This window comes from Schistocerca americana, chromosome X, assembly GCF_021461395.2.
Source record: "Schistocerca americana isolate TAMUIC-IGC-003095 chromosome X, iqSchAmer2.1, whole genome shotgun sequence".
NCBI classification, from domain to species: domain Eukaryota; kingdom Metazoa; phylum Arthropoda; class Insecta; order Orthoptera; family Acrididae; genus Schistocerca; species Schistocerca americana.
The window spans coordinates 507,889,241-507,905,625 of NC_060130.1; the positions used below are offsets into that span (position 1 = coordinate 507,889,241).

The window sequence follows — 16,385 nt, forward strand, 5'->3', positions numbered from 1 at the left end:
AGCAGTTTTGCGCCCTAAAACCAAAACAAACAAAAACAACTATCAGGAAACGTTTCGGTGGTCGCACCGATCTAGAAGAAAATGCGAGAAAGCCGTCGGCGATGGTTTGGGCTGTGCTGTTGCACGCAGAGGACTATACCATTTCCAAAGGCAGCATACACAGTGGAAGTCATGGGAAAGAGACCCAAAGGACGACTTAGACAGCGATGGGCCGACAGTCTGCACAACAAGAAGGTTGTGAATCTTCAGCCAGACATGGCCCACGATCGGACAAAATGGAGAGAGCGAATCCACTCAGAGGATCCTACCACTAGGCGGGACAAACGTTAAAGAAAAAGAAGGAAAAATAGACAATTTCAACGTAGTTTCACTCTCTGAATCTAGTTAATAGTTTCGGAGAAATTATAGTTAAAGACGTTTGGTTTTACATGTTCATGAAAATAAATCTGATACTCCGCATGGAACAGCTATTTGTTTGTTCAAAACGGAGAAATCGTAACCAATAATAATTGTAATTTCCTCGAAGCAGTGTACCGGATTTCGGAGAGTGAAACTACATCGAATTTGTTAGTTTCAGATCTACAATACTGGCAGTAAAAATTCTGAGGCGATACCAGTTTCACTGTAGTAAATCTTACTAGAAGAAGAGATAACACATCGTTTAGTGAGAACTTCCTTAATGTATACCTGGGTTAAACGAAGTTGTGATGTCTCAAACAGTTCTGAAATGTTTGGGATCAACTACATAGGAGACTCACCTTGTTCGTCTCATTAACTAAATGAATGTTAGCAGATAGTAAAATGTTAGTACGACGCTCTGCTGCTGCTCCACACAGTGGGTAGAATTTACAAAATGCTCCTACTGAACAACATCCTGAATGCGAGTTTTGGAACGTAAGAAATGACGGCAATACCAAAGCAAATTCCTAAATTCTGAGCTTATATTCCTATCTGTCGCGTAAGACTGGATTCCTCTGTATAACCTTGCTTTCGTCCTTCAGTACTAAAAAATACGCGACGTGATCATTATGTACATTGCGAATTGACCTCTATTCGTCTAACTCACACATTTTCAAAAACTGGACTGTTTCCTCTAATAATTCCCCACTGCGCATCCTCGTCCAAACGAGCTGCTGCTCCAACGAAAGAGTCAACTCGAACCTTCCCAGTAGTCATTCTTCCATCGATGCTCCAAACGCAAATGGAACGGGACTAAATCGTACTGTGTACTCCAGGGGTGAGTACCGTCTACCATGGACTCACGTCGTTTGCAGAGTATAGTTACAGAAACTATTACATATCCAGTGATAGCCAGCAATGATGTAACCGTACGGACTGTCAAGGGCTGAGAAGTGGGTATATCTAATGTCCTCGCGCCCTCCCGCGAGCGATAGACATGGAGTCTGTGTAAACTGTTACGGCACGCCCGTGATTGCTAGCGGGTGTAGCGCAGCTTTTGTTAAGTACCATCTCGGAGCAGTTAGCCGTATTAAAAAGTTCTGCTCAAAAAAAGAAAAAAATACTACAAGAAATTGCCACGAAAATAAACTTGAGCACGTGTACACCGTGGGCAGTGTTTTAAAAGAAGAGATTTTCTTTTCTTCGATTAACTCCTTTACCACTGCGACCAAAATCCAGACATATTCGGAACTCAGTTATATGAAAAAATGCCAGCAAATATCAACCATCTCTCACTGATAAATTAGGAGGAACTGACACGAAATTGCGTAAAATAGATAATTGTAAACGATCGGGGGAAAGTGAGTAGACACGTTAAAAATACTGAAAAGGAGCTTTGGGATTACGATGCTGAAGTGGAACAGGAGATTGAAATACACTTCATACAGGATGGGATTCAACGTAACAACGAAGAAAGTGACAAGCACGTAGACTTTGCGACCCATCCAGCAACTCGAAAAGATAGTATACCGACAGGGCAGCGGAGGTCATTGACGCAGCTAACGAAAGTGCAGTTACAAAAGAAATGAAATTATTAAAAGTTGACAGTTGTGTAGAGTATTCATTAAGAACCATTACTGGTAAGAAATACTTCCGTTTTTTGACGATTTGCAACCGTGCGACATATGTTCGGCTAGATTTCCTCAGCGTCAGTGTTTTGAAGCTGTAATCCGCTCCTCCCACTGTAAGGTCGTGATTCTTGCATCAGCAAAAACTGGCGCCCTCACTGTTCAGCAGTATTCTTGCTTTTATTTATCAGTTATTTACATGTCCCGAGTAGAGCAGGGATGCGGTGTTAGTATCGGCCACGTCGTCGATTTCCAATCTTTGAATAAAACCATTAAAATACGCAAATACAATGTTGGGAAAAAATCAGTGATCTTATAGTTGAGGAATTGGGACCGTGTACAGTCGTGAAACGAGTAAGGATTAAGGATAGCGCTGTCGGCTCTTGTTAACATTTTCTTGGTGAAGGATTTTGATGCAAGGGGGTCTGGAGAGACTATCCTTTTATGGTGATAGAAGATGTGGAATGTAGAAAAGGGAAAGATCAAGGGTGAGCTTTATGACCTTCATCTGGAGTAGAAGAGGGTAACTTTATGTCGGACAAGAAGTAAAATACCTGTCGTACTGACCTACAATGTTACAACGCCTTTAACCTTTCAAGTAATACAGCTTCCATTTGGTTCTCGTAGAAAAGTAGTCTGCAGGGTAGGTAATGTCGAGTAAGGAAAAACAGTAGGGGAGAACGAAAAATATCTTTTGTTGTTACTGTTTCGGGATAAAAAAACTACTGTTTTTGAAGTGGAAATGTGATTACGCGTAAACAGTGTTTAGTTAATGAATGTGGCTGTTGTAATGTGTCTGTTGTAATGTGTGCCTGTGGAGGAGACTTTGGCTAGGGCAACATGCTGTTTTCATACTTACGGCAGACAGCCGCATCATTTGGTCGGACGCACAGCGGGATGCGTAATAAGAGGCTAATTGATTTGGAGGAGGTGGAGCGCGAAATGAACCGGCCACAAAGCAACAGGTGCCCGGCGCGTCTCGTGACCTACAACACGTAATAGCGGGCCTTGTCCCTGCTCATCACTACATGCGCCCGGCGGTATTCAGCCCCGCTCCCTTGTTCTCTGCCCCTTTGTTGGGCAACGCAGTGACGCGCAACTAGCCAAACAACCGGTACATCTCCGATGCTCACAGAATAGATTACTTTTTAACAGCTTACTTCTTGCTTGTATGCAGCTTAATTGAACTCCGAGGCCATTACGCCCATCGAAAGGTGAAAAACAAGAACACAGCTGTTAAACAGATTATGCCGTATTATTGCTAAGATGCTGGCGACAGACTAGGTAGTTACATAAAAACCTGTAAATCCTCGATTATTTAACGAATCGAACTCCCATGTATAAAACAGCTTCAGACATCTGATTATTTAACAAATGACTTAATGTGTTAAGTATTTGGCTTTAAGCGTAAGCCGTGCGGTTAAAGGCGCTGCAGTCTGGAACCGCAGGACCGCTACGGTCGCAGGTTCGAATCCTGCCTCGGGCATGGATGTTTGTGATGTCCTTAGGTTAGTTAGGTTTAACTAGTTCTAAGTTCTAGGGGACTAATGACCTCAGCAGTTGAGTCCCATAGTGCTCAGAGCCATTTTTTTTTAAGCGTAAGCGAGAAAAATTTGGGAAAATTTTTGAGTTATGCTTAAAGTCTGTTGGAAGTCACGAAGTGCGCTAGTTCTCAAATAGTAGATGAGCGTTATCAGTTATGCTGCGTACCCCAAACTTCCATATGTCGGACACTCAGATCGGTACCAAACGTTGTATGTCGATAGAGTATTAACCAAAACTCCCTATTTGCTTCGTACTATGTGCTGTCGTCCAGCAGAATGGGCATAAACGTTAATTAAAATAACACCAGATTTGCAGAGCACAGGAAAAGCATAACTGTAACTAATACGTAACGAATGTCAGATCATCGTACCTGGGATCCTTGGTTTGAACCCCAGTGATGACAATTTTTTACTGTATTGTTCGTGAAAGTGTTACATGAGTAGTAGTAAACAAAATGATAAGATCCGGAGGTGCATTCAAGTTCTAAGGCCTCCGATTTTTTTTCTAATTAACTACTCACCCGAAATCTATGAAACTGGCGTTACTTCTCGACGTAATCGCCCTGCAGACGTACACATTTTTCACAACGCTGACGCCACGATTCCATGGCAGCGGCGAACGCTTCTTTAGGAGTCTGTTTTGACCACTGGAAAATCGTTGAGGCAATAGCAACACGGCTGGTGAATGTGCGGCCACGGAGAGTGTCTTTCATTGTTGGAAAAAGCCAAAAGTCACTAGGAGCCAGGTCAGGTGAGTAGGGAGCATGAGGAATCACTTCAGAGTTGTTATCACGAAGAAACTGTTGCGTAACGTTAGCTCGATGTGCGGGTGGGTTGTCTTGGTGAAACAGCACACGCGCAGCCCTTCCCGGACGTTTTTGTTGCAGTGCAGGAAGGAATTGGTTCTTCAAAACATTTTCGTAAGATGCATCTGTTACCGTAGTGCCCTTTGGAACGCAGTGGGTAAGGATTGCGCCCTCGCTGTCCCAGAACATGGACACCATCATTTTCTCAGCACTGGCGGTTACCCGAAATTTTTTTTGGTAGCAGTGAATCTGTGTGCTTCCATTGAGCTGACTGGCGCTTTGTTTCTGGATTGAAAAATGGCATCCACATCTCATCCATTGTCACAACCGACGAAAAGAAAGTCCCATTCATGCTGTCGTTGCGCGTCAACATTGCTTGGCAACATGCCCCACGGGCAGCCATGTGGTCGTCCGTCAGCATTCGTGGCACCCATCTGGATGACACTTTTCGCATTTTCAGGTCGTCATGCAGGAATGTGTGCACAGAACCCATAGAAATGCCAACTCTGGAGGCGATCTGTTCAACAGTCATTTGGCGATCCCCCAAAACAATTCTCTCCACTTTCTCGATCATGTCGTCAGACCGGCTTGTGCGAGCCCGAGGTTGTTTCGGTTTGTTGTCACACGATGTTCTGCCTTCATTAAACTGTCGCACCCACGAACGCACTTTCGACACATCCATAACTCCATCACCACGTCTCCTTCAACTGTCGATGAATTTCAATTGGTGTCACACCACACAAATTTAGAAAACGAATGATTGCACGCTGTTCAAGTTAGGAAAACGTCGCCATTTTAAGTATTTAAAACAGTTCTCATTCTCGCCGCTGGCGGTAAAATTCAATCTGCCGTACGGTGCTGCCATATCTGGGACGTATGGACAATAAACGTGGCCTCATTTTAAAACAATGCGCATGTTTCTATCTCTTTCCAGTCCGGAGAAAAAAAATCGGAGGCCTTAGAACTTGAATGCACCTCGTACATAACGTTGAACTAGCGAAGCGAAAGCAGACTACCTAAAAAGCATTGCTCCAAACTCTGAATGTTTTTCGTGTGCTCCGGAGTTCTGGTGTTACTTTTAATTACCGTTTACACATGTTCTACGGGGTGACAGCACATAGCATGAAATAAATCAGTATTTTGGTGTATAGTCTATTGACATACAACAGTTGGTACTGAGCTGAGTGTCTGACATCTGGAGATTCGGGTGTTAGAGATAAGGGCGGTTTCTACCTGTAGTAGCTGCCTTTTTGTGTTAAACTGTTGACATAAGAGTATATCTCTTCATGGGGTTGATTATGACGATATTTTAAATTTCTTTATTTCGGTCAATAACTACGCGAAATATTGAAAATTGAGTTTTTCCCCCTCTAAGTTACAATTGGTACTGGGTTATGGAAGAGCAGTTCAGTAATATAGAATATTGCCGACAACGCGAACAAGTGAAACTGATAAAATTCAAACAAAATAATTACAAATAATAATATTACCGTAACACTCGGTATACACAGCATCATCGTAAAAAGTTACATATTAAAATTATGAAGCTGCTCTGTACCACAATATTTTTGCTGTCGTATTGAGACTGGTTACTTTACCATGTAGTATGTTGTTTTGGTCAACGTTTTTTTCGCACGCTGAGATCGTTGTCAGTCCCGACTATCTTATTGCGAGTGTTTGCCCCACTTCTTGCTGCTGAACTGAAGGTATTTACCATATAGTTGATAGGTTCCAAATGGCTTCGAAATTTCCAACGATAGTGTCTCCGTCAATCAGGTTTTCCAGACTTCAGCGTTCGAACCTGCCACCAAAACAAATACGCACGCACACATACGCGTGTATAACACTTTGGACTTAAACAATGCAATTGATGGTACTTGCCATTGAAAAAAATATTTTGAAAGTTGTACAAAAATTTGTTCATATTTTAACCATCATAATCTTTTTTTATTCTCAATTAATAGTGTATAATGTCTGCATTTTCTTCTTTCAGTCTCAACTAAAGCTTTGCAAGGCGCCAAATCCATAGGAAGCTTCCTTTTCTCTGCTGTGAATAAGGCTGGAAAAACAGTGAGCGAAGCAAGTGCAAAAATCAAGAAGACAGTGGAAGAAAATGTAAGTACAACCATTTTCAACAGTTAATTTCCTCCCTTTGCCCCACCTTCATGTTATCCTTTCTCTTTTGTTGATGGTACACGTTAGTTGCAGGTTGACAGTCTGTTGTGGTGTAGGATCTAAAACTTTTTTAAAAATACAGAAAAAGGGGTTTGTGGGGTTAGGAGATAGCTGTGCCAAGCCAATCCAATCCACAGGGCTTCTTTAGCCGTCTGAATTGACATAACATAGCTGTAACATTTCTGCTGCTGTTGAAAATGAATTACCAAACGATACTCCACTTCATGAACGAGGTGCTCCATCCTGCTTTCGATCAAGCATTGTGCTACTACTGTCTGTGGCACGGGAATTTGTAGGCGTCAGGACTTGAGGACACATCCCTGTAATAAACAAATAACTAATTACATAACATCATTTTTTCCACAATCAAGACTTTAACTATTAATCGGAGAGAGCACAGTGTCAAGTGAAACAGTGTGGCGGGAATAAAACATTCTACATCTACTTTCTCACTGAGCTAGTCACCTTAACGGTGTGAATTGGACGGTACTGAAGGAACCCATGATCTGCTCCATACCATTGTGTATGTTAAAATGCACCAAGGGAAATGTATAATCTCTACTCTATTCATCCAGCTGTTGAAATGTGTTGAACGTTCTGTAGTAACACTTGAGGCGGTCATAGTATTTTAAGCGAATCCTGTGGTCATACTGAAACGAAGTGGCATAAGGTATGTGTAATCATTTATGGTAACTGTTTTCATTCAGTGCTACAGAATTTTTTATTGGTAAAACACTTACACTAAGCTTGTTTGCCCTCTTTTGCGGTATTCTGCATGGTATGGGATTTTTGCCAAGTGGGATTGACAAAGGACATTGAAAAAGGTGAAAGGAAAGAGAAGTAGGGGAGGGTGTGTCAAGCAGATGATCAGGTAGTTGGGATAGCAATCATTAAAACAAAGGCATTTTTAGATGCGACTAAATCTATTCACGAAATTTCTATCACCGACTTTGTCCTCAGAATGACTCGTATTTTGTTGGCTCATACCTGAATAGGGACAATGAACAACTTAATAGAAATCAAAGCTCGCACGGAAGGATTTATATAATGCACAGATAGTATTCGGAACAGACAGCTGGTTGGAGCCAGACGTCAGTGACAACGAAAGCCTAAGTTCAGACTGGAATGTTTATCGTAAGGATAGCGGGGAAGATCAGTTTGGAACACGTGAGGCAATACTGACCTTACGACTTATCTTAGAAGAAAGATTAAGGAAAGGCAAACCTAACGTTTCTAGTATTCGGAGACTTAGAGAAAGCTTTTGACAATGTTGACTGGAATACTCTCTTTCAAATTCTAAAGGTGACAGGGGTAAAATACAGGGAGCGAAAGGCTATTTACAATTTGTACAGAAACCAGATGGCAGTTACATGAGTCAAGGGACATGAAAGGGAAGCAGTGGTTGGGAAGGGAGTGAGACAGGGTTGTAGCCTCTCCCCGATGTTATTCAATCTGTATATTGAGCAAGCAGTAAAGGAAACAAAAGAAAAATTCGGAGTAGGTATTAAAATCCATGGAGAAGAAATAAAAGCTCTGAGGTTCGCCGATGACATTATAATTCTCTCAGAGACAGCAAAGGACTTGGAAGAGCAGTTGAATGGAATGGACAGTGTCTTGAAAGACCATATAAGATGAACATCAACAAAAGCAAAACGAGGATAATGGAATGTAGTCGAATTAAGTCGGGTGATGCTGCGGGAATTAAATTAGGAAACGAGACACTTACAGTATTAAAGGAGTTTTGCTATTTGGGGAGCAAAATAACTGATGATGGTCGAAGTAGAGAGGATATAAAATGTAGACTGGCAATGGCAAGGAAAGCATTTCTGAAGAAGAGAAATTTGTTAACATCTAGTGTAGGTTTAAGTGTCAGAAAGTCGTTTCTGAAAGTATGTGTATGGAGTGTAGCCATGTGTGGAAGTGAAACATGGACGATAAATAGTTTGGACAAGAAGAGAATAGAAGCTTTCGAAATGTGGTGCTACAGAAGAATGCTGAAGATTAGATGGGTAGATCACATAACTAACGAGGAGGTATTGAATAGAATTGGGGAGAAGAGAAGTTTGTGGCACAACTTGACCAGAAGAAGGGATCGGTTGGTAGGACATGTTCTGAGGCATCAAGGGATCACCAATTTAGTATTGGAGGGTAGCGTGGAGGGTAAAAATCGTAGAGGGAGACCAAGAGATGAAAACACTAAGCAGATTCAGAAGGATGTAGGTTTCAGTAGGTACTGGGAGATGAAGAAGCTTGCACAGGATAGAGTAGCATGGAGAGCTGCATCAAACCAGTCTCAGGACTGAAGACCACAACAACAACAACAACAACAACAGGTTAGTCGCCAACGGTGGCGGCGTGTTCATTGCAGTAAAAAATTCGATAAAAATCTAGAGGTTATCACGGGTTCAGAATGTGAATTAATCTGGGTGACTTGAGTATAAAAGAATGGTCAAAAATGGTGATCGGATGATTTTATAGACCACCTAGGTCAGGATCTGTAATTGTAGAGCGCTTCAGATAGAGCTTGCAAAATATCATTAGTAATTTTCGTGATCATTCCGTTGTAATAGGGGGTGACTTCAAGTTGCCAGGTATAGATTCGAAGTATTATGCCATCAAATCTGGTGTCAGGGACAGGGAATCTTGTGGCACTGTTCTGAATGTCTAGTCCGAAAATTACCCTGAGTTAGAGAACCATCTCGTGAGTGTAACGTCTTAGACCTCCTGGGAACAAACAGACCTGAACTTTTCGAATCAGTTCACGTAGAGGTAGGTATCAGTGATCATAAGGCCATGACACCATCTATGACAACGGGTCCTACAAGGAATGTTAAGAAAGGTAGGAAGATATATTTGCTCAGCAAGGGTGACAGGATACAAATTTCAGAATATCTCAGGAGTCAGCATCAAATATTCGGTGATGAGGGCGAAGATGTGGAGAACAAATGGAAAAAATTCGAAGGCGATGTTCAATATGCTATAGACAAGTAAGTATGTCCCGAGTAAGGTTTTAAGGGATGGGAAAGATAACCCTAGTTTAAAAGCCGTGTTAGAAAAACGCTACGAAAACAAAGAGCACTTCATCTCAGATTCAAGGGAAGTAGAAAAGCTAGCTGCCAAACAAAAGCTGAACGAAGCGAAAATGGGCGTAAGGAAAGCAATGAGAGAAGCGTTCAATGAATTCGAAAGTAAGATGTTGTCAACCGACCTGAGAAAAACCCTAAGAGGTTTTGGTCGTATGTAAAATCAGTAAATGGGTCAAAATCATCTCTTCATTCTCTCAGCGACCACACCGGCACCGAAACGGAAAATAACAGAGAGAAGGCCGAAATAATCAGTTAGGTCTTCCGAAGTTTTTTCACCGCGGAAGATCGTAACTGTCCCTCCTTTCAGTCGTCGTGCGAACGTCGAAATGGCAGATATTGAGATAACTGGCCACGGAATTGAAAAGCAGCTACAATCGATTATTAGTGGAAAGGCTTCAGGACCACGTGAGATACCTATAAGATTCTATAAAGATTGTGCGAAAGAACTTGCTCCCTTTCTAGCAGTAATTTATCGTGGATCGCTTGAGCAACGAAAGGTGCCTAACGACTGGAAAACAGCGCAGGCAGTTCCCGTGTTTTTAAGAAAGGCTGTAAGACAGATCCACACAGTTATAGACTTATATCGTTGACGTCAATCTGTTGTAGAGTTATGGAACACGTTTTATGCTCAAGAATTACGACGGTTTTGGAAAATGAACAGCTCCTCTATAAAAATCGACATGGATTCCGCAAACAGAGATCCTGCGAAACTCAGCTCGCTGTGTTCCTCCATGAGATGACAGCGCAGTGGACAACGGCGCTCAGACTGATGCCGTGTCCCTTGACTTCAGTAAGGCATTTGACACCGTCCCACATTGCCGGTTAATGAAAAAAATACGATCTTACGGAGTATCGGAGCAGACCTGCGATTGGATTCAAGACTTTCTTGCAGATAGAACTCAACACGACGCTCGTAACGGAACTAAATCGACAGAGGTAAAGGTAAATCCGGAGTACCACAGGGAAGTGTGATAGGACCGTTGCTGTTCACAATATATATAAATGATGTAGTAGAAAGCGTCGGATGCTCTTTAAGGCTATTCGCAGATGATGCGGTTGTTTATGCCAAAGTAGCAACGCCAGAAGACAGTAAGAATTTTCTGAACGACCTGCAGAGAATTAATGAATGGTGGAGGCTCTGGCAGTTGACCCAGAACGTAAATAAATGTAACATATTGCACATACGTAGGAAAATAATCGACTACTGTACAGCTCTACTATTGATGACAAACAGCTGGAGACAGCGTCTGCCGTGAAATATCGAAGCGTAACTATACAGAGCGACCTTAAGTGGAATGACCATATAAAACAGATAGACACCATACTCAGGTTCATCGGAAGAATCTTAAGGAAATGCAACTCTTCCACGGAAGAAGTGGCTTATAAGGTTCTTGTCCGCCCGATTCTTGAGTGTTGTTCATCTATCTGGGATCCCTATCAAGTAGGACTGCTAGAGGAGATAGAGAAGATCCAACGAAGAGCGGCGCGTTTCGTCACGGGATATTTCAGCTGGCGAGAGAGCGTTACGGAGATGCTAAACAACCTCCACTGGCAGACGTTACAAGAGAGGCGTTGTACATCACGGAGAGACTACTGAAATTTCGGGACAGCACTTTTCAGGGGGAGTCAGGCAACATATTACTTCTCCCCACATACACCTCGTGTATTGACCACGAGGAGAAAATTCGAGAAATTAGAGTCAGTACAGAGGCTTACCGACAATCATTCTTCCCACGCACTATTCGCGAGTGGAACAGGGTTGGAGGGATCAGATAGTGGTACCGAAAGTACCCTCCGCCACACACCATTATGATGTAGTTCAAAAGAATAAGGGGAACACGTATATCAACGAGCGGTACGTTAAATCTGTTTTGATCCAGGCGGTATCTGTGCACTTATTGCATGGTTTCAGATATTCGCTTTCGGTGTAGGCTACAATAAAAATTAGTCGCCATCTAGTGGCTGTTTGTACGTTGCAGTGTCAGATGACGTATCAGAAGGAAGTGAGTTTCGGTGTCCGTGTTTTCTAGCGAGGTACACAAAAAAATTGGTTCAAATGGCTCTGAGCACTGTGGGACTTAACATCTGAGGTCATCAGTCCCCTAGAACTTAGAACTACCTGAACCTAACTAACCTAAGGACATCACACACATCCATGCCCGAGGCAAGATTCGAACCTGCGACCGTAGCAGTCGCGCGGTTCCGGACTGAAGCGCCTAGAACCGCTCTGCCACCGCGGCCGACTTGAGGTACAGAGATGGCAGTTGTTATTGGTGGACGTTGTATTCAACCAAGCACATGCAATGCAACGAGACATCATAATGCAGTACAAGTTGCCAGTGTGGTCTGTTCGATCCAAAAAGGATGGAATTTCGGTCGTATTGCTGTAGATGCCTATGCAGTATGTCATCCATAGCTTATGGACACGCTACAGGGAGACTTTATTTTGTAAGGAAGTGTTTTGCGCTCGCATCTAGTGCTGCAGCTGTTGGCTGTGCGAGAGATTTCGATAAACATTGCTACCGGTCATGTCCATTGCCAAAGAGGACATGGGAAGAAGAATAGTTGGGAGGAAGGGAGAATAGCTATGATTAGGTAAACTCGGATATCTCTCTCCTTTTACGCACCCAGACGGCCTTGTAGGCACATTGCCTCTTGACCCATTCTCCACCGTCCGGAAGGCACATCAGTGTGAGACGTCTGTGATGCCACCAAAATAGCGCGCCACGTCTTATTGAGATAATTTACACATAATAGGATACATGTAACGCGATATATTTCTCATTGCGACTTTCCACTTTCTCAAAAGCCCCAGAGAATTCATCCTTCAGAATGGTCTCTAGTTTGTCGGTCCAAGCCTTCGGTATCTGTTTTGTCGAATCTTTAACTCGTCAGTTACATTTCAGTTTAGGTGGGAGACAGTAATCCGGAGGTGAAAACCCTGGTGTATAAAGTGGATGGTGCAGCTAGAAACTGACGAATGATTCCTGCCGAATAAGGCGGGCCCTTGTCGTGCGGCAGGAAAGATTCGCGAGAGCTGAAGAGGACCCGCCAGTATCTATGGTTTAGAGCGTACGAACGTGTTGACTTCTGCTAAACTACTGCTAATATACTTTTTTATTCGCTCTTCTTCCTGCAACCACGAATGATCCAACCGTGCGAGATAGCGAACTGCTAAGACACATGACTTGTATTGGAAGGACGCAATTTCTCCACTTCTGGTCTTGCAAATATTTTTTACACGTTTCCAGTAGATTAAATAATGTCTATGCCAGAATGGTTCTTTCGAATGGCCTCGGACAGTTTCCTTCCCCAGTAAGAGTTCGTGCGTATCTCCTGATGACTTTGTCGATGGAATGTTAAAACACCAACTTTCATTCCGTCCTTCCTTCCTTCTTACACTTCGTGAACAGCGCTACTGCTACACAAAATACGATGAAATTCGTAATTCTTTTACGTGTACATCTATAGTCTGCGAATATTTGTAAATCGTATGACGGAGAGTACTTCGTATTGTAATGTGTATGAGGGTGTGTTCCTGTTGCATTCACAGAGGTCCGAGCTGGTATTTGCCTGATTTTATATGCAATATCTCTACGCACCGGGCTGAATGATCATCGTAAATTGTGCCCTGAAAGAAGATTCTTAAACTTTTTTATGCAGCTTTCCGCAAGATATACGGCTTCTGTCTTAGGAGTGCGTGCGGTTAAAGTTTTTAAACATTCCTGCTACTTTCCGCCATTGAAACGTGGATGTGGCGGTCAGTCCTTGGTATACACTTGATGCCCCTCCCCGTTAGTCTGACGTAATATGGACACCATCTACGTCAGCGGCATGCAGTTATGGGATGTGCTAGTGTTCTGCATGCAATATCTCCTGTAGACAAACTCTTGTTTCCCAGTATCTGCCATATCGATCGTGGACTGCAATACACTTTCTTACAACTGAAGTTAGTGATCATTCCACTTCATAATCCCACTTATTATCATGCTAAATATTTGACGTAATGATTAATGGTAATTTGTTAATCCATTAGTGAAGGGATACCTTGCTTTTAGGTTTCGTGAAGTACAGAACTTCGTATTCTTCTTCATAAAAAACTAGTTTACAGTCTTTGCATCTGGCCGACATTTTGGCGAGATGTAACAGGATGTTACTGCAATTTTTACCATATAGATATTCGACTTTAACAATTGCATCGGACGAGAGGGACTTTTTTTCCAGTCTTGGCGATTTTTCACCCACCCATAAGTAACTCTATGATTTGCTGGCTAGTCTAAAACAAAACATTGGTCTTTTTTTGTCAAAACATTTCTTGCCGTGGTTAATTCTGAATGAGAAATTATGACAAGATTCGACTCGATCGTGCATGAGTTTGCTCTCCTTTGTCACAGCGCATGGGAAAAACATTGTACACGGTTCCACTTGTTCATATCGTTTTAGGAGATCCGCAAAAACCCTGTTTTCAGGCGGTTTACCGTCCCTCTTTTCATTCGAAACGTGACTTGAGGATCCTCATTCATTTATCGGTGTTTACGATGTTCCCATTGGTACTAATTTCGGACCGAAAACCACGTTCTTCGTCTTTACCTTCTCTCCATCCTTTATGAAAAAGTTTGTGCCACCAGAGAAAAGATTCAGTGCGCCCCTCCCTCACTTCACACGCACACACAAACAGTATTCTATCAGACATTTCAGTAACGGCTAGACCAGTGCTTCTCAAGAACATAGCTGTTCGAAGTGATTCAAACTACATAATTACACAGTCGTCCAGTAGATGGTGCTAATAGGAAATCTCAGAAACAGAACTGGCAATGCCCATAGGCTTTTTAGACACAGTATACTTATAGCTGATGGCATGAAGTGCCTTGGTCTCTTCTTGCCATAACACTTATCAATATAAACATGCAACACGTGTATTGTTGTATGGGGATCAATATTGAACCGTTACTCTTAGGAAGGCATATGTAATTCCTTTTCGAGTTTATCAGACATTAATTTAGTACTTCAGGGCAATATACAGCGATATAGCTAGTGCAGTAGTACTTCATTTTTACTGATTAAGACACCCCCCCTCGTCGGGGGCTCACGGTTGTTTCGTGAGTTCGTACGTGGCGCACACGGAGCTCCGAGCTATGGCAGCCTGTTCTTCCTTCACGGGTTGTATTTCCTTCATCGTGCCCCTCCCTCTCCATCCTGCTCCTCCTTCCCCGTTGCCCTTCTTCCCCTCTCTCGATATTCTGATTTATGTCGATCTGGCTATCCACCAGGTTCCCTGTATCCCTTGCAATTTCGTTCCTCCTGCTTATTCTCTTTCATCCTTTTGGCGTTTTGGTCCCCCCTTTGGGGTTTGACCTCCACTTCTAAATATTCTGTCTTTAATGTGAGCCATTTTTTGGGAAGAACTCCCTCCCTAGCGTCTATGGTGTGAATTCCTACGGCCCCTTCAGCCGCCCCCGTCGTTGCCCACCCCCTCTGCCCTGCTAGCTCTCCAGCATGTGTAGCCAGTTGTGTGGTGGGGCTGTTAGGTACCCGTATGGCTGAGCCCCCTGACAACACAGGGATCACACGAGTGATACCCGAACTGTTCCCGGCCCATGTATTCCAAGGAGTGGTTGCATGGCATCCTGGAGCATCGAAACTCCCAGCAACGGTCGTCGTGCCGGACGGCCGTTGCTGTGTCTGGGTGGCCCAATGGGGAGAGCCCCTGATCGGAGTGGATGGTATGAGGGCAGATGATTGGTGCATGAAATGTATCAAGCCGCAAAAATCTGGCTCTTTCCACACAGCCATCTCTTCGAGTGGTAATGGATCATTGAATGGTGCTTCTTATGACACTGCAGCCTTCACTTCCTTGGCTGCGCCCTGTGAGGAGGGCCAAGCTCGCAGTCTCAGAATGAAACACTTTCCCCGCTAACTGGTCTGTACTAGGACGGACGGGGACACATTCACCGCCACAAAGCCATTGTTTTTTGTGGAGATTATTGAGGACAAAATGGGCGAACTGAAGTTGCTCAGTAAGACGTGGTTGGGCTCCCTGTTGATCAAAGCATCTTTTGCCACCCAATCTGCAGCCCTTCATGCTTGTGATCGTCTTGGCGGCGTCTCGGTGTCTATTACCCCTCACCAGCCTCTGAATATAGTCCAGGGAGTGATTTTTCATAGGGAACGTATCCTTTAAACTTGTGAGCTCCGGGCTAATTTTGAGCGACGCGGTGTTCATTTTTTCGATGTGTGCGGAATGGATGTAAAGACGACCACACTACACCTTATCTGGGGTGACACCCTCCGAGATAAGGTTGAAGTTATGTGTGTTACCAACGTGACATAAACCCATATGTCCCACCATCCATGAGGTACTTTCAGTGCTTGAGTTTTCAACGTATGTCTTCCCGCTGTATGGCGGACCCTCTGTCTGGTGACTGTCGCCACTCTCTCCATGAGGGGAGTCTCTGTGTTCCCCCACTTTGAGGGTGTCAACTGTCGTAATCGCCATTCTCCACGCTCGCCATATTTTCGAGTTTACGAGAGAAAAAAAGAATATCCAGGAGTAGGACAGACTCCCATACGGACGACACAGTAATAATCATTCCTGGCGTAGAGAAACAGTTGAAAGATTTGAAAGCAAATAAATCACTAGGTCCGGATGGAATCCCAGTTCGATTTTACAGAGATTCTTCTACGGCATTGGCTCCTTAACTAGCTTGCATTTATCGTGAATCTCTCGCCCAGCACGAAGTTCCAAGC

General features: G+C 43.4%; 1 protein-coding gene across 5 annotated transcripts in view; it reads left to right on the plus strand.

Annotated features, from left to right (window-relative positions):
• LOC124555037 (synapse-associated protein of 47 kDa-like) overlaps positions 1 to 16,385 on the plus strand; it is a 320,494-nt gene that overhangs the window by 222,159 nt on the left and 81,950 nt on the right. For all 5 annotated transcript variants that reach the window (XM_047128800.1, XM_047128801.1, XM_047128803.1 and 2 more), the window contains exon 4: positions 6,371 to 6,492. In XM_047128800.1, coding sequence (XP_046984756.1) covers positions 6,371 to 6,492 — 122 coding nt within the window. The remainder of the gene's footprint in view (positions 1 to 6,370; positions 6,493 to 16,385) is intronic.